Source organism: Pseudoliparis swirei, chromosome 12, assembly GCF_029220125.1.
Source record: "Pseudoliparis swirei isolate HS2019 ecotype Mariana Trench chromosome 12, NWPU_hadal_v1, whole genome shotgun sequence".
Taxonomy (NCBI): Eukaryota; Metazoa; Chordata; class Actinopteri; order Perciformes; family Liparidae; genus Pseudoliparis; species Pseudoliparis swirei.
This window is the reverse complement of record NC_079399.1, coordinates 6,938,941-6,963,809: the sequence shown is the minus strand read 5'-3', so window position 1 is coordinate 6,963,809 and position 24,869 is coordinate 6,938,941. Positions and strand designations below refer to the sequence as shown.

The 24,869-nt window shown below is 42.6% G+C and overlaps 3 protein-coding genes across 4 annotated transcripts in view; 2 read left to right on the top strand and 1 right to left on the bottom strand.

Annotated features, from left to right (window-relative positions):
* The window catches only part of nbas (NBAS subunit of NRZ tethering complex), a 151,585-nt gene extending 140,021 nt beyond the window's left edge, over nucleotides 1-11,564 (bottom strand). For both annotated transcript variants that reach the window (XM_056428488.1, XM_056428489.1), the window contains exons 1-9: nucleotides 11,472-11,564; nucleotides 11,014-11,065; nucleotides 10,272-10,308; nucleotides 7,924-8,001; nucleotides 7,205-7,252; nucleotides 6,320-6,363; nucleotides 3,801-3,934; nucleotides 2,386-2,519; nucleotides 122-220 (exon numbers count right to left, since the gene is read on the bottom strand). In XM_056428488.1, coding sequence (XP_056284463.1) covers nucleotides 122-220; nucleotides 2,386-2,519; nucleotides 3,801-3,934; nucleotides 6,320-6,363; nucleotides 7,205-7,252; nucleotides 7,924-8,001; nucleotides 10,272-10,308; nucleotides 11,014-11,065; nucleotides 11,472-11,564 — 719 coding nt within the window. The remainder of the gene's footprint in view (nucleotides 1-121; nucleotides 221-2,385; nucleotides 2,520-3,800; nucleotides 3,935-6,319; nucleotides 6,364-7,204; nucleotides 7,253-7,923; nucleotides 8,002-10,271; nucleotides 10,309-11,013; nucleotides 11,066-11,471) is intronic.
* Nucleotides 11,565-11,886: 322 nt separating this feature from the next.
* Nucleotides 11,887-17,886, top strand: ddx1 (DEAD (Asp-Glu-Ala-Asp) box helicase 1). The gene is made up of 26 exons (XM_056428658.1): nucleotides 11,887-11,929; nucleotides 12,047-12,098; nucleotides 12,234-12,297; nucleotides 12,388-12,417; nucleotides 12,539-12,635; nucleotides 12,797-12,844; nucleotides 12,948-13,031; nucleotides 13,156-13,239; nucleotides 13,352-13,428; nucleotides 13,523-13,595; nucleotides 13,704-13,780; nucleotides 13,867-13,981; nucleotides 14,260-14,398; nucleotides 14,611-14,671; nucleotides 14,814-14,912; nucleotides 15,069-15,158; nucleotides 15,354-15,542; nucleotides 15,653-15,704; nucleotides 15,837-15,983; nucleotides 16,093-16,184; nucleotides 16,266-16,338; nucleotides 16,447-16,519; nucleotides 16,670-16,712; nucleotides 16,799-16,894; nucleotides 17,233-17,353; nucleotides 17,539-17,886. The coding sequence occupies exons 1-26, from the start codon at nucleotides 11,914-11,916 to the stop codon at nucleotides 17,667-17,669; spliced, it is 2,223 nt and encodes a 740-aa protein (XP_056284633.1). The 5' UTR covers nucleotides 11,887-11,913; the 3' UTR covers nucleotides 17,670-17,886.
* A 1,951-nt stretch (nucleotides 17,887-19,837) lies between these two features.
* Nucleotides 19,838-23,637, top strand: LOC130203003 (uncharacterized). Its single transcript, XM_056428902.1, has 4 exons — nucleotides 19,838-19,919; nucleotides 21,163-21,272; nucleotides 21,549-22,889; nucleotides 23,633-23,637. Exons 3-4 carry the CDS (start codon nucleotides 21,590-21,592, stop codon nucleotides 23,635-23,637), a joined length of 1,305 nt encoding a protein of 434 aa, XP_056284877.1. The 5' UTR covers nucleotides 19,838-19,919; nucleotides 21,163-21,272; nucleotides 21,549-21,589.
* Nucleotides 23,638-24,869: the final 1,232 nt, after the last annotated feature.

Here is a 24,869-nt window from a genome sequence, read left to right as displayed (position 1 = left end):
TTAATTACGCTGCCACTGATTGATTTAAAGTTAAATGTTGGTAAAAATGCAAATATTTCAACATATTTAACTATATTCTACAAGCACTTTCAAGGTTGATCGGGTGTTGAACCTAACTTACCGGTGGCCGGGGTGGTAAATAGCCGAGGTGATGCCGTGGGAGTAGTGAGCGGAGAAGCTGAAGCTGTGGTTCTCTTGGAAGTTCTGATTGGTTCCCACACTGAGAGAGGGAAACGATGATGTCACATGACAAATCAGCGATAATTAAACTCTGGCACATAAACAATCAAGACGTGAACACTCGTGTGCAAAATGTTAATGGTGCGACCGGGCTGTTATTGGGGGAAGATGACAGAGCAATTTACATCCCGGCTGCAATTAAAATGAGACATGGCAAAATATATAATCTAATTTAAGTGGGCAATCTAAATTAGATCGGTGCTAGATGAGATGCCGTGTCATTTGTGCAGGCTTGGCTCAGTGGGGGGAATGGGTAATGCGGTGAAATGTAAAGTGTACAAGGAGACGAGGAAAGGGAGGGAAAGAAAAGGGAGAGGGGGAAGAGCACAAGACAGTTAAATGTCCTCCAGAGGTTTAGGTTTGTTATGCCACAGTAAAGTATTTATGTTTGGGTGAGGGAGAGAGAGAGAGAGAGAGAGAGAGAGAGAGAAAGAGAGATAATGTGTGAGAGAGAGAATGTGAGAGAGACGTAGACAGAGTGAGAGAGAGAGACAGAAAGAGAAAAAAAGAGGACAGAGAGCGACAAAGAACGAGAGAGAGAGAAAGAGAGAGAGGGTGTAAGAGAGAAAGAGAAAAAGAGAGGAGAGAGAGCGACAGAGAGAGACAGACAGAGAGATGAGAGACAGAGAGAAAGAGAAAGAGAAAAAAGAGAGCGACAGAATGAGAGAGAGAGAAAGTGTGAGAAAGAGAAAGAGAAAAAGAGAGGAGAGAGAGACAGAGAGAGAGCGAGAGAGAGCGAGACGACTTGCAGTCAAGGCTCAGCTGTAATTCGGAAATTCTAATTCAAAAGTTTTGGAGCAACAATATTGGAATGCAGTCATATGAAGAGGAGGCGCGAGCAGGAAATCCATCCTGAAAATTAACCTTTAAAAAAAAACAAGCCAGCACTTCCAGAGTGACTCTGGAGCAAAACGTCTCCCTCGTCTTCATCACCTCCTCGCGCACGTGCGCACACGCAGTGACACCCCGACGGCTTCAAAGGCAGCCGACACCATTTATCTGCCTGTAATACGAAGGTTAATCCACGTTTTCCTCCGCGCTCGGCAAACACCGCCGTGCACACAGGACTGAAGGGAAGTGCGCGAGGTCGTCTGATCGAAATTCAACACACACACGCTATCTGGCCCTGTGTGTTGGAGCGTCAGTGCACTGAGGAATGCTATGACAGCGGCAATCATCCTGAGTGAAATGGGAAATCGCTGAAATAATGACATATTAAATCATGCTAAATTGAAAGGGACGTTGTGGGGCAGCCATGAGGGAAGCGCACGCACACGCACACTCTTCCAGGAGACATCTTACTGCCTCCAAAGCCGGAGGCAGTCAGATGTCATTAATCAAGTAATTCCAAATGTGTATTTGGATTGGCGAGTTTGGGGAATTGGTATGCAAAGAGAGGTATCCCCCCCCCCCCGCCCCCTAACATTTCCATATGGACAAAACATGCAGCATTAAATCTTACCACAAATAGAGTACAATGTCCTATAAAGGTGCGAGTATACAGAACATTAATCTGAATCACAAAGATAATAAAGAAGCTTAGAAAACCTCCAGAGACGGGACGGCTAGAGGAGAATCAATTAAGTGCGCTCGCTGCTGAGACCTTGCGCTTTAAACGTCGGATTCAAAATCCTGAAAACAACAGAAGCGGGGAGCGAGGTTGAAGATGCAGATGCGATGCGAGCGCTGAACGGAGCCGCAACGTCAGCCAAAGGAGGGAGGCTGGTGGATTGAGCCGGTCATGTCGGTTGAAGTCGGAAAGGAATAAGTGCCCAATGAAGTGCGGAAGCGAAAAGATGATGTCAGTCGAAGCGTCGGCTGAAGTGAAAGCACCGGAAAGCTTCATCACAACAGTTCAAAAGGTGACTGGGAGACCGGAAAGTGTTCATAGTGGAAGTGGAAGTGTTTAGGGAAGTGGGAGCACAGTGGGAATGGAAGTGGAAGGAAGTCGGTGGGGTCAGGGGTTTCCACAGAGCGTCGAGCCAATCGTCAACAAGGAGCTGCGACCGGCACAATGACATCATTTACATGTGAAATGAGATAATAAGAGATATTTGTGGGGTTTTAATCTGAAATAATAATGCTGGATGTGAGAAGGCGCTTTGAGGACTCGGCGGTGTCCGTGAAGCTCGTTTCCTGCCTCACCTGACGAGGTAACTCTTGAGCCCGCCCCTGCATGTGATAACGAGCAGCTCGGCGGACCACTGGGCGCTGGCCGAGTACTCCAGGAAGATCAGGCCCGCCACGGTGCAACTGAAGTCCCCGGGGAAACTCACCGCCTGGTGCGAGACAGAGGGATGAAGAAGAAGAAGAGGAGTCAACATCAGTGGGAAGGTTACTGGTGGGAGAGGTACAGTGTGTAGAATTTTCCATCATACTGGGCCGCCACCGAGGCCTTTTTTTTTCCGATGACACAAACAGCAAAAGATACTCCAGCCGCAATTTTTAAAGAACATAAAGTAGACAGGAGAAGAAGAAAAAAAGAAAAAACGCTGCGACAGTGAACAAAAGAAAGGAGACAGACAAAGCGAAAAAGAGTTGGGGGGGAGGTAGAGAAGCAGATGTTCATTTCCTTTTCTTTCTTTTTTTTTTCATACATGCTTGTTTTCTGTCAGGTTTGAATTTCTTTCTCTTCTCTCCTCCGGAAATAGAAGCAAGCCACCAGTGTGTGCGCTTAACAGTGAGAAATAACAGGAACAGCGCAGCGAGGAGGGGGGGGGGGGGGGGGCAGACACACACATACTGTAAATACACAACAAAACAAAGTTGCACTACAGAAATGAAGATAACCGAGTTGGAGTCGGGGAGAGAGGGACGAGTGTCCTCGTCTCCGACAGGGTGGATAGAGGAAAGAGAGGGGTGATGGATGGAAGTGGAGGATTGATGATACGTGGCAAACAGAGGGCATTAAAGTAAGTGTGTGTGGGGGGGGGGGGGGAGGCATGCACAGGCTGGGAGGAAACACACGAGGAGGGAAGCTCAGGATGATTTAAAGCGAGGAGGTGATGAAGATGAAGAGGGAAGGAGCGGGACACTACGAGCACAGAGGGAAGAGGAAAGCGAGAGAGAGAGGAGAGAAGGCTTCAGATGGGGAATGGGGAAAGCAGCCATGACAGACAAAGAGAGCACAGAGGGAGTCTGACAGCGAGACGTTTTCCTTTAAAAAAGGTGACAGGCAGCTCAAAGTGCCCATTAAATGTGTGCTCCGCCGAGAGGAGGAGAACGTGGCCCGTCAAGCCTCCCGGCCCAGAGCGCGGATGGATGAAAACTCAGAACTGTGCCGCTGTGAAGTTACAAATACAGCCAAAATCTGCTGCAGCATATTGTGAGTGAGTTTGAGAAGCTTCCAATTAAATCCGATGCTTTCGTTCAAAAACCAAATCAGGCTGAAGAATGCTTTCCAATAATAAATAAAGCAACGTTTTATACATCAATAATTCATGTTACACCACAGAACCTATAGCAGCCGAGCCACTCATCCCAGAGAGAAAAATATGGAGATCATTCTGAAGAAAGAAGCCAGAGTTTCCACACTGGGGGTGGGGGGGGGGGGGGTTTACCGGCGGGATGATGAAGAGTTCGCTGCCCATGAGGTCGAAGAGGCGCACGGTGCCGGTGCTGTCGGCATAGGCCAGCAGGGTGCAGTCGTGGCTCCACGCCACCCTCCGCCACTGGGGGTTCGGGTCCTTCGGCACTGCGGCGGGGCGACAGAGACAGAGGACTTGAAAACGGGGGGGGGGTCGGAAGCTGAGAGTTCTCTCTCTCTCTCTCGCTCCCTCTCTCTCTCTCCCTCCCTCCCTCTCCCTCTCCCTCCCTCTCCCTCATAACCCCCTGGTGTGAATACAGATGGGAGCAGAAGGTCGGAGCCAACGCCGTACATCAACACAAAGTGTCTGAGGGCCGATCCCATTCTTCTGCGAGGGCTCGCATCGAGTAATGCATCTCAATAATTGTCTCTCGTAGACGCACGCTCGCGGTGAGAGGGGGATGAAGGTGGAGAGAGTGAGGGAGAGGGAGGAGGTGTGTGGGGAGGGGGGGATCATAAATCCACGATTTCACCAATCTGCTGGCTCAGCGTCGCTGTGGATGTAACCGTATCGCTGTGATAAAGCGCTTTCTCGAGGCTCCTCCGTCCCTCCCGATAGAAGAGCCGGGGCACGTGGGAAATGGGGTCCAACTCGTGTCGTGCAAAACGCACGCACGCGAGCCGGCTCGCGCATTTCAGATGTTTAAGTAGAACTCGATACAACCTTCAGCGCAGACATCTGCGTGCACTGTGGAACATGATGCGCCCGCCACGGGGTGCCGCCGCGTCTGCGAAGCAATAAAGTTCTGAAAAGCGAGTTAGATTTTTTTCTTCTTCTACGGCTGATATCACATCGCGTCGCTATTAGCGTTTATTGTATTGAATTTCTGGGCCGAGCAAACGCGGCCGCAACCCCTGGTGGGCAATACGGCAAACGAACGGAGGCGTCGGATATTGTATGACGAGAGATCCAAATGAAGAACAGAGGGGGGGAGTGGGCGGCGAGGCGGGCGTAGAGAAGGGAGAGAGAGAGAGAGAGAGAGACAGAGACAATGAATCCGGCACCCACTGTGAGAAATAATAGCTCTCCCATTTTTGAGGCCTGAGTATCAGAGAGCACCTCGGGAAGTAGGCGAGTGAAAACACCTTGGAGACTCTGGCGTGAGGAGACAGGAACACGGCGGCATTGTGAGCGTCACGGGCACCAAGCGTGTCCTCTGTTCCCTTCTTGTTCTTTTGCTTCCTATTTCAATCTTCTTCTTTTTTTTCTTTTCTTTTTTCATTCCACTGTCACACCGCCTCCCCTCATATCTCGCTCCCATTATGAATTCGAGACAGTGTGTTGTTCTACGGGTGGAAGGGGCCCATTTCCACACAGATGGCTTTTTTTTTTGTTGGAGAGCTGGAAAATTGGATACTAGTGTCCGGATTTGTTATTTATTTTTTCTTGATTTGTGTGTGTGTGGGGGGAATTACATCAATGACCTAACAGAAGCCTTCTATCTAAAGCCTCACAGGAGCATTTATCAGAGCTCAACACGTATGAATTATGTACGGGGTGGTACAAGATAACTGCACTGTAAGAGGAGCAGAAATAATGTGTGTGTGTGTGTGTGTATGCGTGTTTATCCACACACAGGTGTGGACAAACCAAACATGCACTGGGATGCATACACACACACACACACACACACACGATAGCCTCTATTAAAAGCCGATGCCATTAAAGGCAGGATCACAGGAAAATCCATTAGGACAAATCTCCGTGAAATGAAATTAAGTAAAACGAAAATGAAAAGGAGAGATGAAATGGAATGAAAAAGAGGGAGGGAGGCTGGGTTTACACAGGCCCAGGGGCCACTGCCGTCCACACGATGAGCCATTAGACCCACGGCCCACAGTGACGGCTGGCCCGGGCAGAAGACGTGTACGCCAAGTATAGTGACAGACAAGATGGTGAAGATCAGGAAAATACTTAAAGAAAAGGAGGAGGAAGAAAAGCAAGAAGTGGAGAATATATGAACAAAGAGCAGTATGTGTGTGGGGGGGGGCATTGGTCGAGCATTTGCTGCTGGGCAGGTAGTGGACAGTTTGGTTTATCGCCCACTACTGGAAATAGGATTGATACATAAAGCTGAGAGGAAACCTAAACAATATATTTGTCGCCTCAAAAACAATCAGCTTAAAGATGCTTAATGCCGGGTGATGAATCGGGTGCATTTCCTTTCTTTCCCCCCTGCACTTCCAAACTTGTCGAAAGTTTGGGCCTCGGCATGTTCAGAGCAATTAAAACCGGCGCGGCTAATAGCTAATCAAACAATGGAGGCGATGTATTGTTATCAGCCACTGCAAGACGGTGATTATCTTTGTTGCTGTTGTTCACACATTCCCCATTAGCCACCGCGGTCGTCATTTGTCTTTGAAACTAATTCAAAGTAAATGTGTAAACACACACACACACACACACTAAAATGAAGACTGCAGGTTAAAAACATATCATGAACTTCATTATATGTTTAATAATAAATAAATAAAGGTGGGAGAGGATCTTACCTTGACACTTGCCAATAAGTGAGCCAAAGTCATCTCTCACAGACCTGAGGAGCAAACACAGGAAAGGTAAAAAAAAAAATAAGAGGTACACTGCACCCGAGGGTGCAACAACACACACCGTTCGCCTCATGTGGCCGGTGATAAGGGAGGCTGTAATCGCCACTGATCGCCTGCCAACTGAAGCAGCTCCATGGATCACGCCGAGGGGCCTTGAGAGAAGGCGGTCGCCGGACTCTTTAACGGAGCTCAGTGGAGACGGCCTTGAGCGGACTTAACACCCACTCGCACCAACACACGCCGTAAAGCAGGGGCCATAAAACACGCTGTGATTAAACGATTAAACAACGGTGCGAACAAAAAGGACACGGCGGAAAGCCACAGCACCAAGCCGAGGGGGAGCCTTTCCATTGGCTCTGGTTTTACATGTCGGCGTGTGTGGTACAGCGGGGGGGGGGGGGGGGGCGTAAAGGGTAAACAAGTCTTTTCATCCAAAGCCTCACATCAGTTGAACTTTTCCTTTTGTCCGCTTCTGGAAAGCAAGACACGGGCTTCGCCGCTTTTGACTTTTGAATTGTGCTCGAATTAAAGCGTTTGCTTTGTGTCAATAGGGCACATCGCCGACTGAGCACATTTTCCCCGTGCGAGGGGGGAAATTGGATTTGTGGTCGGAAAATCTTTACAGCCGCTTCAAAATGAGCACAAACGTACTCATTGTTGATGATTGTATTGACGCCTGGAAGCAAAATGTCCGTTAGATACAAGACGAGAGACTACGGGTCTTTTTTCGGGGGGGGGGGTGGGGGGTGATAAACCCATCACTTTAATTAAAAGGCTCTCTATCACTCGGCACATGCAGACAGAGGCGGGATAGAGTTCAATAATTACCTAATCTCAACACACTGGTCCTGAACCACGGCCAACAGCTTCCCATTACTGTGGAGAGAACAAGAGAACGGTCAGGAATGAACAAAGAGAGATTAAAAAGAAGAACAAAAACCAGAGAAGATAAAGAGAGCAGAGGGGTATAGGGGTGAGAAAAAGTAATAACATGTTGTTGCGACCGTGCTCCAAGGGTGATGAACCCACAGGGGCATCACACATGTCATTATGATTGATAATTTAAAAAAAGTGGGGGATGAAATGAAGACCATCTGGGGTGATTTAGGAAACTAAGTGTGTCAAGCGGGCCGGTTAGGATGGGAGATTAGGGCTTGAAGAAGGGTCTGTGTGCGATGGCTTAAAGCGAGGGGAAACAATAATAAGCGGGAGCATTAAACGGAGCGGACGGAGTTTCACAGGGAATTAAATGAGGTGGAAGAATTCAAGGGGAGACAGAAACGAAATGGAAGGATCAAGCGAGTCAAACGGATGGACATCCGCGACATCGTTTGACCGTCTTACATTGTGGGATCGATAGCCAATTCTTTTTAAAAAACAGCCTTTCTATTGAGCTTGTCTGCTGTAATGAGTACAATTAAATGACGAGGGGATACGCACAAGGGAGAGGAAACCTGAGGACAGGAAGGGTTCGTGCAGGTCAGCAACAAAGTAGCCTGCAGGTAGGTAGGTGTGCGAGTGTGAGTGTGAGTGTGAGTGTGTGTCACCTTCCAAGCACCAGCTGCCAGTTGACCTGCTTGTTGGCCAGCCGGACCAGACTAAGAGGTAGAGACGAGCTGGACGGGCTGAGGTTCACAGAGACAAACGGAACAGTCAAAATATGAACACATTCAAAGCTGCTTGACGGTATTAATTACTGTATGCTGTATGTTTCTTGACTTATTATAGGAGTTCATCTGATGGAGACTAACATAAAGCTTACTTCCCTATTTAGGACCTTTGACAGAGCGACTTTAACTGAGTGACGGAGAGATCAACAGAGATAGGAGAAGCGGTCCAGTAGTCATTGTTTTAAAGGTGAGCAGTCTGTGTCAGTGAATGTCAAATAAAATATACACAAGTATGGACAGGAGCTAGATCACATTTGATTTGCTTAAAAATAAAAAAATAAAAAAGTGTAATTGGATTAAATTTAAATACAAATAAAAGTGAAGTAAAAAATACTAATAATGAAATCAAATTCCTTTCAAAATAAAATAATTTCAATTAAACTACATCAATGCAATTACATTAAACTGATTAATTAAATACATTTAATTCAGTTACACTGAAATTAGATTAGATTAAAATGTCATTACAAAACATAAATTAATTTATGTTAAATTTCAAATGTTCAAATTGAATAAGATCAATTTCATGAGGTGGCATAAAAAAAGATTTTTTTTTAATTACATTATTATGAAACTATATTTAATTTAAATTAAAATTGTATTCAATTATAATTAAATTAAAACTAGCTTAAATGCAAATTAATTATACCTATTTTAAAACAAAAACTAAATTGCATACAATTAGAATTGTATTAGGAAATGGCCTTGAAATGAGTTTTATTTATTCATATAATGTGGTGATCATTCAATGGACACCTAATGATCTGTCAAACAAAGGTAGTCTGTTCCCAGTAAATAAGTTGTGGAGAGTTTACAAACTGCCATTGTGTTAATGGTTTGTTTGAAAGGTGTCGTTTAATTATCCATTTGGTAAATTAACTGTCTGACTTACCATCAAAATATCCTTTTAAAAATAAATTATCATTGTACTAATTTTGAACTTCAGCAAAATTGCCAGAAGCGTGTGTTGAAGATTAAAATGTCACAGAATGTGAGGGAAGCCTGCTTGATCCGTTTGCTCATTTCTAATAAAATCGTTTCTCTACAAAACGTAAAGGACAGCAAAGAGCCAAGCATGGCGAGAGGAGTTTTTAAATATTTAACACGGTTATTGATGCTGCTAGCTGTCCAGCTGCTGACAAGATAAGCAGGCCTTGGTGCTGTGGCATTACAGAATCTACTGCAGGCCACATCTAGCTATCTGTTAACAGGATGGGCAGTAAGGAACAAGGCAGGGTGAAACAAGTTCACACCTTCAATACAGGATTGTGTGTAGTAGATTCCAGGAAGTGCAGATCAAGCACGCCCGGCAGGGTGTCTGCCTACTCACTTCTGTTCCAAACGGTTACATATAAACGTTACTTTTTAACTGATTTCGTAAAGATATGTAGACATCCAAATAAAAGACAGGATGTGAATAATCAATGCCCTCATATGAGGTACCATGTCATACTTCCTTTACAAATACTTCATACATCAAACACCACTTAACGAGTGGCCAGAAAACCAAAACAAATATACTTTTAAAAGTAGTTTTCCATCATTTTTGTTGAAACTGTCACACGTAGTGTACACATCGGTTATGCCCCAGACCCTGTCATTTCAAGGACGTGAAATCTACTTGATTTCTTTTATTGTTGCATTTTCTCAACTATAGCTTGTTCAAGCATGTATTAAGGGAACATGTTACAGGGGGCTGCTGTTAATTCCAGGCTAAACCTAAAAGAATAGGCTCTTTTTTAGTAAATAGAACTATAAAATATGGCTCTTATTGAATCAATCAAGGTTCATTGTGACTATTTAGAACATCACAAAATAAAATAGTTTCATCTTATTTTCTTATAAGTAGCTCAGTGTTAAAACTGCTATTATAACACAGCAATAAATCTATTATCTGGCATCATAAGGATGACAGAAGCATTCTGAACAAGATTCTTCCTGTGAACATTTATTTTGTTTTGTTGCACATCAGTTCAGGTTTGTAGGATTTCCTGGGTCAGTGGTTAAAAACAGATTCGTAAAAGGTAACTGATTTTAAATATAGGCTTGCTGACAGACAGTCAAAATAAAATCTGTGGTTCTACTGTGACGTAGTTAGACAGGTATTAATTAAGCCACACACACCTCTGTTCTAAAAATCACACAACTAAGAAGCACCATGAATCACAGCTACATGCTGCTACGTCTGTCCCTTGTAGTTGCCAGTGTAAAAGTGAGGAACTTACCTGTACCACAAGTAGTGCAAGATTAAGCGGAACGGCCCTGTAAGAAATAGATCACAGTTAGTAAAAATTTATAAATGATACAATCCCATATTTTATTGATCCTTGTATCAGCCAAATCTTGTCACACCTGCAGGAAAGGACATACAGGACCTGGAAATCAGTAATCTGTTTTTTGTGAAAGAGACTATGGTATTATGAAAGAGGTTCATACGAAATCTGCACCGAGCAGTCTGACATATCTGACAAATTAACAGGAATTAAAACAGACAGACGGCTTTAATTAAAATGCTTTTTTATATAGACATCAATATAAAAGATAAAGAGAAAGAGGTGTACGCTGTCATTGTCGTGATATAACAAAATTCCGTTTGGTAGCCCTCAGCCAGCTAGCAGCAGCGAACAACCACGATCAACAATATGCAAGGTATAATGGAGATGTTTTCTGTCCTCCAGTCCAGCACACAGAAAAACGCTTCACATAAACAGACAAAGAAAAATGTTACATCAACAGACGTTCTGGTCTACTTTCCAGCAACTGGCACCACTTCTGGGAACCAATACTACACTGTATTGGTGGAAGCAACCCCCACCAAGACGAAAGTAAAGGTTACATTCCATAATGGGTACGCATACCCACCGTCACCTGCTGAATATGTATGTTGTGATAAAGTAAAGTTCCCCCTTTCGGCATGCAGAGTACCACAACTAATGTTATGCAACCCCACCAACAAAATTAACTTACCTGTCACTGCCTTTGCAATAATTGAGGTGTTGTGCTCCTTGTTTCCTCGCAACTGAAAATGTCAGAAAGCGGCATGTGAGCTTATGATGTGCGTCGTGGTCATCATTAAATATTGTTTGACTAGTGAATATGTAAAAGCGGCAAAGTTAGTCCAGCAGGCTCGTACTTTTGGACTTCAGCTAGCTAAATGAGGCCAAATGTGATTGTTGCCTTACAGTCGAAACTTGAACGTTAACTTCCCACAGCACAATAATTAATGAAGGGAAACACAGGTGTGTGCATGTGAAATGAGAGCATGAGGGTCTAGCTAGGAATGTAGCAGCTAGTGATTGTATGCTACGTGGCTTTAAGCGGCTGACCCCTCGCAACTGATGATAGAGTTGTCTTTTACAACTAAATGTTTAACAAAGGACCTACACACTGAAATGAAAACGAGCAAGAATGGAAGACGGACTGACCTGAGTGTCCGTCTCTGGCGGCCATTCAGTAATGACAAGTAAATCATATAGAATGTTCTCATCTTCGCCTTCAATCAGACTTTCTTCAGCCATGTTTACTTGCGCTGGCTGGCAGAGACTACGGCGAGTAGGAGAGGACAAAATACATCAGGAAACCGCCTTTGTAAAGATATACTAACTAATAAAGAAAAGCCGTTTCATAGCTTGAATTGGTCTATCATAATATGATATCAACATACATATGTGTTTATGTAGCTCACCTTGAAAGAAATGTATGTAGTAAAATATGTAACCTATTTAACGAACTCGTTCACAAACCGGAACCAATGGCACAAGGCTGCTTGACTAGCGGGCTGGCCCAGTTAATAAATTGCACCGAGCCGAATATTCTGCACACGTCAACGTTACATCCGGTGGAATTGCACTCGCAGCAGTCGCAATAATGGCTGCGTTTACTGGTGAGACTATCAACTTCATTATATTGACGTCGCGTTCGTATTTTATTGAAACTCCAAACGACTTTTTAAAAGTTACGCCCGCGTATTGAACTTCATAGTATGTCTTTTGTCCAACAGAAATGGGGGTTATGCCTGAAATCGCGCAAGCTGTTGAAGAGCTGGACTGGCTGTAAGTCGCTCTGCAAACCTGATACTGGGCGTATCAATCTTACAAAACCGTGCCCATATTTGTCATATATGTCTAGGTTGTTGTTGCCTGTTCCAGTTGACACGGAGCTGATGTATTTTAATCATTGTATTGCAGGCTACCGACAGACATCCAGGCAGAGTCCATTCCCCTTATCCTTGGTGGAGGTGATGTTCTTATGGTAGGTTTACCTTTTTGTTTCCCTTTGTCTCAGACAGAAAGTGTGCACACAGCAAGTTTTACATCTGTTTTTATTGTCTTTCTTCTTTAGGCAGCAGAAACTGGGAGTGGTAAAACAGGAGTAAGTACTTGACAGACACTCTTTAAAAAAATAATATATGTATTATACCTCTGCAGTTTGCATCGACCACATTAGGCCGGGTAACATACTAAAACGTAAGTGTACTTATTGTCATCCTCAGGCCTTCAGTATCCCAGTGATCCAGGTTGTGTATGAAACCCTGAAGGACGAGCAGGAGGGCAAGAGAGGCAGACCCTCCATCAAGGCTGGAGGAGCAAGTGAGGCAATTTTTTGCATTCTGTGTGTTTGATATGCCAGCTGTTCATAACATTGTACAGTGTTGTGGTCAGGCCACTATAACAATTCTAAACTATTATAAAAGTGGTGTTTTTTGCTCTGCAGATAGTTAACCTGCTCTTTGTACTTTGTTTTTGTTCAGTTTTCAACAATTGGCAGATGAATCCTTATGACCGCAGTACAGCCTTTGGTAAGGGGATCAAATATACACATGTACGGCCACATTTTAGATTTGTTCTTGGTCACCTCATTGTCACTTGTTTTCTCTTTCTTTTTTTTGTATACCTCTACAGCGATTGGTTCAGATGGTCTGTGCTGCCAGAGCAGGGAGTTTAAAGAGTGGCATGGCTGTCGCTCTACAAAAGGGGTCACCAAAGGTATTTAATGCACACAAATACTTCGGGACAACATACATGCACTTCACGGGGAACCAAACATATCTTTGATAGATTTGCAATGGAATGAAGCAATTGTTATCTGTCCATTTCTTTCTGTGTCCAGGGAAGTACTACTTTGAGGTGACCTGCCATGACCAGGGATTGTGTCGCATTGGCTGGTCCACCAGTCAGGCAGCCCTGGACTTGGGTATGCTCATGCCCACCTCACAGTCTCCATGCTGTAGATGGAACAGCTAAAATAAATGGTCTAAAGAGAGAAAAATAACCCAATACTTACAAAGTATTTTCTTTCTTTCCAGGAACTGATAAATATGGTTTTGGTTTTGGTGGGACGGGAAAGAAATCGAACAACAAGCAGTTTGACAGCTATGGAGAGGTGACAATTCATCAGTGACTATTTATACACGTAAACAATTATTACGGATCATTTTTCAAACATGTTTTCTCTTTGTTATCTTGCCTCTTTGTAGGAGTTTACCATGCATGACACGATTGGATGCTACCTGGATGTAGACAAGGGACAGATTTCCTTCTCTAAAAATGGTGCTGTTCTCACTCTCATCATCATGATTATGGAAAACATCTGCACTCGGTGTTAAATGGCAACATTACTCATGTTTTGTGCATATTGTCTCTGTTTTCTTTTTTTAGGCAATGACCTGGGTGTGGCTTTTGAGATCCCTCAACCTGTGCAGAGTCAGCCCTTCTTTGCCTCCTGTGTGCTCAAGGTACCACATAAAAAATAATGGTAAAAAAAAAGATTGATGTCAGATTTGCACCATACATATTGTTTGTTTCCTAATCTGTTTGCCAGAATGCAGAGCTCAAGTTCAACTTCGGAGGGGAAGACTTTAAAAATGCCCCTAAGAGTGGCTTCATTGCCATCAACCAGGCACCAGAGGGCCACACGGTCAAATCTTCTCAAGCAGGTGTGTGATGCAACCTCATTTCAGGTGCGCTAAGAAAATAAACTGCATGTTATTGTGAGATGGACATCATACACTTACATAGAGCCAAAGATAATTTTATGTTGGACCAGGTAATGCATTAGTTCTTTTCACAATATTTTCCAAGGACATTCTTTTAATTTTTTTAACAAGCTACTTCAATGAAATGTCTACTGTTGCTGGCACACATTGATCACCACTAAGAAAGTGCCACAGGTGTATTACAATCTTTAATAACTCTTTGCTCTGCGTTTGTGCAGGCAGTGCTAAAGTGAGTCAGGCAAAAGCATCATCCAACGCACCCAAAGCCCTGATCCTGGAGCCGTCGAAAGAACTGGCAGAACAAACCCTCAACAATGTCAAGCAGTGTTCGAAATATGTGGATAACCCCAAACTCAGGTAGGACTCCACAGAGCTGCGTCTGCACGAATATCGTAAAACTAGGATTTGTGCAGAAAATGTATGTTAAGGCACAGAGTCACATCAAAATATTTTTAAAAGTGGTAAACACAGGTCATTGCGTGCCACGTTTGCCTCTTGTATTTCTTGTTTTATACCAGCAGATGGCGCCAGTGCCTAATTTGATGACGTTAGTATGTGTGTCCCTACAGGAACCTGCTGGTGATTGGTGGTGTGCCTGCCAAAGATCAGCTGGCTGCTCTGGAACAGGGGGTTGGTGACATCAACTGCCTTCAAACAAACATGTATTTTACTTAAATTTGAAACTATTTAAACTAATGGACATCTCTTCTTTTTTTTTTTCTCCATGTTCTCTTCTCCTGTCTTCTGCTTTGTTGTGTCATCTTATAATTAGATTGACATTGTGGTGGGAACACCAGGAAGACTGGACGACCTCATATCTACTGGGAAGCTCAGTCTGGCCCAAGTCCGCTTTCTAGTCCTGGATGAGTGTGTATGTGCAACACTTTAAGAGTATTTCCTGTCTCATCAGAAGCGATTGCATTTTCACATCCTACATACTATGTGTACTATTGGCATTGGAATGGTTGCTTTCCATAAGAATCCCTGAAGTCACTCGCCATTGGTCTCTGTTCTATGTGTCCCTTAGGATGGCTTACTTTCTGCAGGCTACACAGACTTCATCAACAGGATCCATAACCAAATCCCTCAGGTCACTTCTGACGGCAAAAGACTGCAGGTAAAATGTGTGTGACGAGAAGCATTTCAGTGACGACCACTTTAAACCTTAACGTAGGCACTGAACAACACCCTTTAGATGAAAGTCAAAGCAGCCGCGGTGCAAGAAAGAATATGTTATTGGCGTACGATAGGGGGAAGTCCATTTGAACGGTCAGTTGTGTCCATGTGCATCAGTCGATGTCTTCTCTTCCAGGTGATTGTTTGCTCAGCCACGCTGCATTCGTTCGACGTGAAGAAGCTGTCTGAGCGTATCATGCACTTTCCCACCTGGGTGGACCTGAAGGGGGAGGACTCCGTCCCCGAGAGTGTCCACCACGTGGTGGTGCCTGTAAATCCCAAGAACGATCGCCTGTGGGAGCGCCTCGGCAAGAACCACGTCCGGGTGAGTCCCTCGTCTTGGCCCAAAGACTCGCAATGAAGTGGGGAGGATGCAGCAGCGGGAAAAAAATGTGTTGACAAAGCTTTTAACTTTTTTTTATTGGATTTGAATAGACCGATGAAGTCCATGCCAAAGATAACACCAGAGCAGGAGCCAATTCTGCAGGTAAGAGCAGAGAGGAACACACAGTTTGGACCATTTGACCTCATCCCTCTAGTGTTACGTGTTTAACATAGTCCCACGTATCAATATTCAACATATATATCAGTCATTCCCCATTTGTGTGTACGTTTTTAGAAATGTGGTCAGAAGCCATCAAGCTGCTCAAGGGCGAGTACACGGTGAGGGCCATCAAGGAGCACAAGATGGACCAGGCCATCATCTTCTGCCGCACCAAGATCGACTGTGACAACATGGAACAGTACTTCATTCAGCAAGGAGGAGGTACTGGGCTTTACTCACCAACGTTTATAAGTGCATACACACGCTTCTAAATGAAGATGTTATAATCCATGTTGACAATGTATTATTGGTCTATTTTTTTATTTTTTAGGTCCAGACAGTAAAACCCACCAGCTCTCCTGTGTCTGTCTCCATGGTGATCGTAAGCCAAACGAGAGGAAAACTAACTTGGAGCGCTTCAAGGTAACAAAGACTTATAAATTTACCTTTTTTTTTTTATTACAATCTGTCTGGCAAAGTTTGATGATCATCTTGTGCGCTCAGAAAAAAGAAGTGAGGCTCTTGGTCTGCACAGACGTAGCTGCCAGAGGAATCGACGTCCGCGGAGTTCCTTACGGTGAACATATTTGATTTCCATTTTGTTTATTACAAAATATTGCGCCGCTCTTTTTTTTTTTTTTTTTTATATACAAATCCACTCTTCATTTTATTTTTTTTCTTCCAGTGATTAATGTCACCCTGCCAGATGAGAAGCAGAACTACGTCCATCGTATTGGCAGAGTTGGAAGAGCCGAGAGGTAAGCATGAATTTACTTTTAAAAAGTCACAGTTTGTGTGTTGTGGTACATTTTGTAAAATCAACATTGAGATGTGTAAAATTCATCTTCTTCACATTAGGATTCAACTGAAAAAAGTTTAAAATCAGCTCATTTCCTTTTAACTCACAGAATGGGACTGGCCATCTCCTTGGTTGCTATGGAGAAGGAGAAGGTTCGGTGGATTATTAAAAAATGGCGGAAATAAATTTTGCCCACTTTAAAAAATCTTTTTTAATTCTTATGTTTCTATTTGAGCAGGTGTGGTACCACGCTTGCGCCAACCGAGGCAGAGGCTGCTACAACACCCGGCTGAAGGAAGATGGAGGTTGCACCATCTGGTACAACGAGAAAGAGGTAAGACACGTTAACCTAACAAACATAATAAAGCTCATGAAGCAAGTCAAGTTTTCGATTTGAAACGCGACCGACTCAGCTGAAGTGATTAAACGGGAAATGGATGCGTTCGCCATCTCGACGGAAACGGCACCCCTGGATTTGAAAGGATGTGTCTGATGTGAAATATTATGCATTCATGGAGAAACCCTTGTGAGCAGCGCTTCATTTTGGGAAGCACTGGAAATGGGAACTCAAGCACGCACACACATTTGAACTTAACGCATATCTCTCATTGTGACATAAATGATAAAACAGTTCTACTTGTGTCCTCTTTTTTCCCTTCCCTCTCACCACAGCTCCTGTCAGATATTGAGGAGCATCTAAAGTGCACCATCACCCAGTGTGAGCCAGACATCAAAGTACCCCTTGATGATTTCGATGGAAAGGTCACCTATGGTCAGCGCAAGACTACGGGAGGTATGTGTGCTGTACAGTGACCACTGTGTACAAGCATATTGTAGCCACACTGGCTTTATGAATCATCACAAAGCTTCCACTACACATTTGAGTCATCAAAAATATCTATAACTAGTTCATGGATTGGCTGTTAATTTGCTGCTTGCATGTTGAACTTGACCAACACACCTGTTGCTTTTACTAAGGCGGTAACTACAAGGGTCACGTGGATGTTCTGGCCCCGACGGTCAAGGAGCTGGCAATCCTCGAGAGAGAAGCCCAATCTTCCTTCCTCCACCTGGCTTACATGCCAAACCAGCTTTTCAGAGCCTTCTGAACAGACCCCAAGGAACACAACGCTGTAGGCTGCACTGAGACAAAGAGATTAAAGAATAACAGTTGTTTCCATGTTGCAACATCCGAATAGAAGTGTTTAAGCAACCAAGCAGAAGTTTTATCTCCAGGTCTTTTTCCCTCACCCAAACAAACATAAACGTAACCTTGTAATTACAATAAATGTGATTTACTGGTCATAAAATGGATATTGAAAGCTGTCTAAATTGTTGTCCAATGCTAATTCAAACCTGATTTGTAGGATGTTTTTGTTTTCTGATTTGTTGTGGTTGAATTCAATATTTAAGTTTCCTTATGGAGTAATTGGCTAAAAATCTGTATGTGTGTCCTGAAATGTACAGGAATAGCCTGCTCAGTTTGAGTTCATTTTCTACGAAGGAAGGAATTAATCGACATTAATTATGAATGCCTCTTCGTTTGAATTCATTCATTTTGTGTGTGCTTTACAAAATGGTGGCCCGTGAGTGATGCTTACATCCCAGTAGATCTGGACATATGGCCAATGCCTGATAAACAATGAAAATAAACGGACTAATAATCTTTACAAAGCATTGAGTTATTGACCCCTTCATAGATAAGAGTTCAATCAGGAGAACTCACTCGTTTTAATGAAAAATACATGTTCAAACTAATTTTATGGTACGTTTTTTTTTTATTGCTTTAGTCTACCATAACCTGTATTTTCTCCTAAATTGTATTTGCATTTTGTAACTATTTTATCATTGGGTGATGTAGATCAATAGAGATGAGACACCTGTGCTCTTCAGGGTCGTCTTGACCCGCTCACTCAAAATCAAGCCAAATGAGTCAACGGTTTTGTATTGAAAGTAAACTTTAGTTTTGTTAATTTATAGTGTTAAGATACATAAATTATATTCTAAAAGATGAACAAAGGCCAGCACACGGTCATCCTCTTGGTGCAGTCGTATGTTTTTACACTACAGACACACTTTTCACATTATCTATTCATCAAGCCGTCCTTCCTCTTGAGGTCTGATATCGAAGCAACAGCAGCTACGGTAATCTGAATTATTAGATATTTCGACAGCTTTCATTCTATGTTAAACCGATGGAGCTTTAGTCTCTTTGTTATCACTATTGCAACCTTTAATGCTGGCAGCCACACAGGTGATTTATGAGCTAAATAGTGTAGCCCCCCCCCCCCCCTAAATTGTTGGTCTTTTTTCTGATGTGCTTGAATTAAATATTTATGTTTCCTGATTGAGTAATTGGCTAAAACGTCTGTGTTTTCTGAAATGTACAGGAAAAGCCTGCTCAGATTGAGTTCATTTTCTACAAAGAAAGGAAATATCTGCATGAATGCTTCTTCTCTGGAATTCATAAATTTAGTGATTTAGTTATATCCCAGTAGAGCTAGACCTGTGTCCTATGTCTGATAAACGATGAGAATAAACAGGCTAATAACCTGTGGATTGGTTCAACTTTCTTGTCGGCTGTAGCTCAGTGGGGTAAGGGGGTCGTCCTGCAACCCCAAGGTTGTCGGTTCGATCCCGGCTCTCCCCATTAGTAGCAAGTCGAAGTGTCCTTGAGCAAGGCACTGAACCCCCAGTTGCTTCCCGGGCGCATCACTGCAGCCCACTGCTCCTTAATAACTAAGGATGGGTTAAATGCAGAGAACTAATTTCCCCTTGGGGATTAATAAAGTATATATCTCTCTCTTATCTTGTCCATGAACATTATAGCCAATAGAAAAGAGGTTACTCTAAAGCTCTGCTTTCCCTTTTTCTGAAAGATGCACTTTTACTTATTTTATAGAGACCTCGTTTTCCTTTAATTAACATGTGTTAATTAGTAACGTTGTGCTCGTAAGGATATACATATGTGTTGTCCATAAGCACCAGATTAGGTTAATGTATCTTTGTGTTAACAGTATCATAGTTTAAAAATGGACGAATATGGTTGAAATTATATGAAAATGTATGTTATTTGTGCTGTAGGAGGACACAATTTATATCGAGATTAAGAGTTTTTATTAAAAAACCCTGATTTTGTGTTTTCAAAAATGACATTTTGTAAATGGTTTCGTTTTGGGCTACTTTTATTTTGAAATCCCTGCGCAGATCGTCCTTCTTCACTTCCTGCAAAGGCTGTGCACCGTCGTCCCAGTGTTTCTTTTGCAGCCGGGAGATTTTTAGTCGTAGATATCACATGGAAAACAGTGCTTACAGTTAACAAAGAAGAGAAGATTTGACGGTTGTTCAGCCAACATTTGGTACGTATTTACTCGTTTATTTCGTTATATTTCGATCATCGCTGTGCTTTTCTCCACATGCTGTCATGGCTGCTGGGGATGTTTCTTTGCACGCGAATGTTCTACCAAATAAAGTTTGTTTTCTTCTATGAAATATATAATGTAGTACTTCTATGTGTATAGTGACAGTGCATTGTCAAAGTAGAACACTTGATACCAGCTTATTGGGCGCGGTGCGTCCATTTATATTGTTTCACGTCCTAGTTAGTAGTTTGCGCATTTGGGTGACGTCATCACAACAACACAGTTACCTGAACAGGAAGGAGTCAAGATACTACATCCCCCTTCTTTTGGAACATTATCCACATAAACATTTCAGAAGAAACTGTATAGAGGCAGTAATGTATTCCATATTTGCAAGAATATGGCATACAAGAATCTTCTGTTTTCCTGAAGAATAATGAAAACCATTGTCAGTTATTAACAGTTATTATTTGTAACTTTTTTATTGTCCTTATCTAGTGAGATCACAGTCTGCTGTTTTTTGGAACCTTTATGACCTGCAGGGTCTGCTGTACTGTTTGAGACTCAATGTCCTCAGGCACCGTATATATCTTGAGCTTTAGCTTGTGCCTTGCGGTTCCTATTTCCACCTCCTGCGAATGCCTGTTCCCTTGTTGTATTTTCATGCTTTTTTATAATAGTGTCCAGATCCACTGGTGCCTGTTCTGTGCTTTCTGAAACAGCATGAACGTTCTTGGGCTTGTATTTTGTTGTTTGATACTGTGGTTTCGTCCGACGCATATTTGCAAAGAGGTTGGGCTTTTTGCATTTGATGGATTTCCGTCCTTTTGTGGGGCATTTCTCCATGCGACCATGTTGTCTTCCGCATGCTCCACACTCCTTGTCGTGCGTGGCACTCTTGCTATCGGTCCTAGTGGTTATTTTCCGTCCGCGATATCTTTGTTTGGAACTGAACGGCCTGTGACAATACTTGGATACAAGCTAATACATCAATAATTATGATTCAGTTTTATGATATTCTGAATTGGGCCTTTCTGCCTGTTAAGTACTTTTATTTTTTTAACTATTTGGATATTTTAGTAAGTAATACTTTTGGGAGATTTTGAATGCAGGACTTTAATTGTAACAATATTTCTACACTGTAGTGTTACTAGATCTGAATACTTCTTTCATTGCTGTTCAACTGTTGTTGTTTCTATTTTTGGATGAGTAAAGAAACTTTAAAACAAATTTCATTCAGGGTTGCACTCTACCAGCTGATGGGGGGGATGTCCAACTAAGATGCAGATATGCTGTGTGGACCAAACATGATGGAGGAACTCCGAGCTCAGCTAAAGCCTGTCTTACGAGGTATGTATTAAACTGGAATAATTACAGAACAGAGCATAATTGCAATGTACAGACATTATTATCCAAAAAATGTGTCCATGATGGGAGAGTTTGGCCAAAGTCAAACAAACACAAAAAGATTTAAAAGTTCAATTCTTCAAATTTGAGAACCGTGAAGTGAAAAAAGTGTGATGTATTTTAGCCTGTTAATTATTTCCTAATGAATTAATTGTGGATAACTCCAGGATAAGATATAATGTCTATCATGTTTCCTTTTTTCTCCCGAACCAAAAACAGGAAAAGAAGGCAAAGAAGAATAGATCATTGTCTTGGACAACATGGACACCTGCTGCCTGGAAGACCACAAAAAGATGGATTCCAACAAAGTATGGCAGTGGCGCGTTATGTGTGGAAAGAAACTTTCAGTATGTCTAGAACCATTCCATCACAGCAATAGAATAGGGTTGGATTTTAATGTGGCATCCAACACACAGAAAAAAATTGACTTGCAATTTGTGACAAATGGGGTGATACTTGAAGTCTGTGACTTTGCTAAAACAGTCAACAAGAGTAAAGGGCATTTTATCACCAGCATTCTTGAGAACAATTTTGATCTTGGGTTGGAAAATGAGCAACAGCTGACTGACTTTACTGCTCAAATTCTGCACAAAGTCAAAGACCTGATTAAGAAACCTCCTGAAGATAAAGAAGAAGTGTTTACTCTCTTTGACTTGTCATCAAAGCCAGAATGCAAAACCAACAATGGGCTGAACATGGCATCTGCAGAGCGGAAGACTGAAAGTGTTGTAGTGGAGATGGATGATACTGCACATGGAGATCAATACGCATGTTCACAAGCAACATCCAAAGAATACATGAAGATGGAAAGTCTCTTGGAAGACATGGAAGGAGCACACGGTGACGACAGTGAAGATAAGGATGGATTTAAGGGATCTGGAGCAATGTCAGCAGAAGAACTGATTGAGGATGCTTTTCTCCCTAAATTTCCTTATTGTGAGGAAATGTGTCTGAACCTTGATGTTGGGTCAAAACAAAGTCTAGATCCAGGTCTGTTGACAAAGGGTGTGATGTTAGAACTGGTACACTTCACCAACATACTGGCTGCATCCTTCACACCTATCGTCCTGGGGGTGCTGGAGCACAATTTTGAACTTTATCTCAAGAGTCAACATGGAAACAATCTAATTTGGTTAAGGATATCGAACTTACTAAGAAGAAGAAATGGTCTTATCACCACTGGTAGTGAGATAAGCATGGAGTTTAAAAATATGCCGTTTTCCTTCCAAGTAACCAGAGGCTCAGCACCTTCCAATATGGAAGTCCAGCAGAATCTGTTTCAGGAAGTGACAAAGGCAAGACGATCTGGTTCAAACAAAGAGCACAGAAGAGAAAAGTCTAAAGACATGGAGACAAACACACACTCTCATCACACTGAATTGTGTCCCACTCGAACGTCAGAGGGAGATCATTGTCAAACTGGTTCTCTATCAGAGTTTGATCTAGACTCCTTCACTGGCAATGAATGTGACAAAGAACAGGAGGATGTAGAAATGGAGAACTACCACACTTGTCCACAAGGAGAGTCTGATCTCGACTCGGACAAAGTCACAAACTCTGGTAATCAAGATCACTTCCAAAATCCCCAAAGATGTTCTCTGAGCTCAGACATCTCTAGAGAATCAGAAGCAAGTTGTCGGAACGTTTGTGCGGCTTCAATCGACACCACCAACATCTCATCTAGTTTACCAATTGTAAATGCAAATAACAAGTCATTGATATGTCAACCTGATGAAAAAGGGCTTGGTGGAGGTGAAGAGGAAACACAGAATCACAAAAAAAAAAAGAAGAAATGTGACATGGAACAAGAGGAATTGGGAACAGAGAACATGTGGAAGTTGCGTGCTAACCGTGTAAAACAAATCCTCTCTGCTAAAGAGTTGAATCCATTCAATAAGTCCAAGAGGTTTGGCCTTAAATTCAACATTGGACATGGCCGAAAGAAACACTTCAGTGTTGATTCTCTGTCTGATTCTTTACTGTTGGAGATTGCTAGATTTGCCATAGCAATGAATTCATCCCTACATAATTTCATCATGGAGATTCTTGAGTCCAACTTTAAGATCAGACTGGAGAGTGAATACCAGAGAAATATTTTCACATGTGAAATTAAGAAGATAGTAAGTCAACTGAAAGATTGTGAAGATGCAGTAAAATTCTCAAAAGAGGTCTTTCAATTCCATGGTCCCATACCATCAATAAGTATGACAAATCAGAGTGTGGGCAATGTCCACGCTAAACTCGGAAGCATATCAAGGATGGAGAAGGGTGATGTTGCCTGTGGGTTTCCTCCTCATTCACAGGCTGAAACTGAAGAACATATTTCACAGAAGTGTGTGGATCTTCATCCTTTCTGCAAGGAAATTAATCTGAAGCTACATGTAAACCATACTCAACCAAACAAGAAGCTGGATATCAACAAACTGACCTATGGAGCAATGACTGAAGTGATAAACTTTGCAGAAAAGTTGTGTGGAACATTTGAGCAGATTTGTGTTGACATCCTAAAACACAATCTGGATCTTGTGTCACAATGTGGAGATTCTAACTTTGCCACAAGTATTGTTGCACGAATTCCTGTTGCAGTGGAGAAAAGGAATGTTCCCAATGCTACATATGTTAAAGGCGACAAGAGAAGAATCTCAACAAATGTTAAACTGGATTCCCAGAACATCCTAAATCCTGATGCAGCTAGCGCTGGTTCTTCCCAGGCTGCAATTGTGATTCAGGAAGTTAATACGCCTGAATTGGAACTCCTAAATGACATCAATTTAAAGCTCTGGCAATTGAAGGAAAATCACATTCAGCAAATCCTCTCAAGACCTCATGAAGAACATTGTCCACTTTATTATTACTCGAGATGTAAGAAAGTAGGCATTGATTTCAATGTAGGATCTGGAGTAAAACAGAATCTTGATCCCAAATTACTAACCAATGGCATCATGGTTGAACTTCACACTTTTGCCACAGAATTGCTGTCGGCCCAAAAGTATTTCATAACAGAGATACTGGAGTATAATTTCCATCTTTATTTCAACAATGAGCTGTACCGCAGTGCTTTTGCAAATAACACATTTAAGCAAGTATATTTTAATTTGAAGAAAAAAAAATCTCAAATGAAAATACAATTCGAACTCCCTGACACAAGGTGGAAACCAGAACCTACCTTTGAGAGACATTTATATTGCCCCAAATGCTATCAAGTCAGAATTCATAAGCATCGGCAGCATAAATTTAACTCTCGTCACATCCAACATCCTCATCCAACCACCAAGACTGTCGCAGACTCTGCTGATGCAAACTGCTCGGCACAAAAGCCAGCAAAGGATCCGTCGTCTACCTCCTCAGCAATAGAGGAGTTGATAATGGACAACTACCCTCGCTGCAAGGAAATAGGTCTGAGCCTGTGTGTGGACAAAGACAAGCCAAAAGATAAGCTTGACCCGCATGTATTGACATGCTGGGTCATGGTTGAACTTACTCGTTTTGCCAAAAGAATGTGTCAAACTAAATCGAAGATCATTAGTGATGTCATTCAAC

What these genes read in the sequence shown, in the direction of transcription:
- LOC130203003 (XM_056428902.1), top strand. Translation starts at nt 21,590, where the DNA reads ATGGACACCTGCTGCCTGGAAGACCACAAAAAGATGGATTCCAACAAA.
- ddx1 (XM_056428658.1), top strand. An exon ending in AGTTTGACAGCTATGGAGAG is followed by an intron (nt 13,429 to 13,522) that starts GTGACAATTCAT and finishes GCCTCTTTGTAG; the next exon opens with GAGTTTACCATGCATGACAC. An exon ending in AGAGTTGGAAGAGCCGAGAG is followed by an intron (nt 16,520 to 16,669) that starts GTAAGCATGAAT and finishes TTTAACTCACAG; the next exon opens with AATGGGACTGGCCATCTCCT.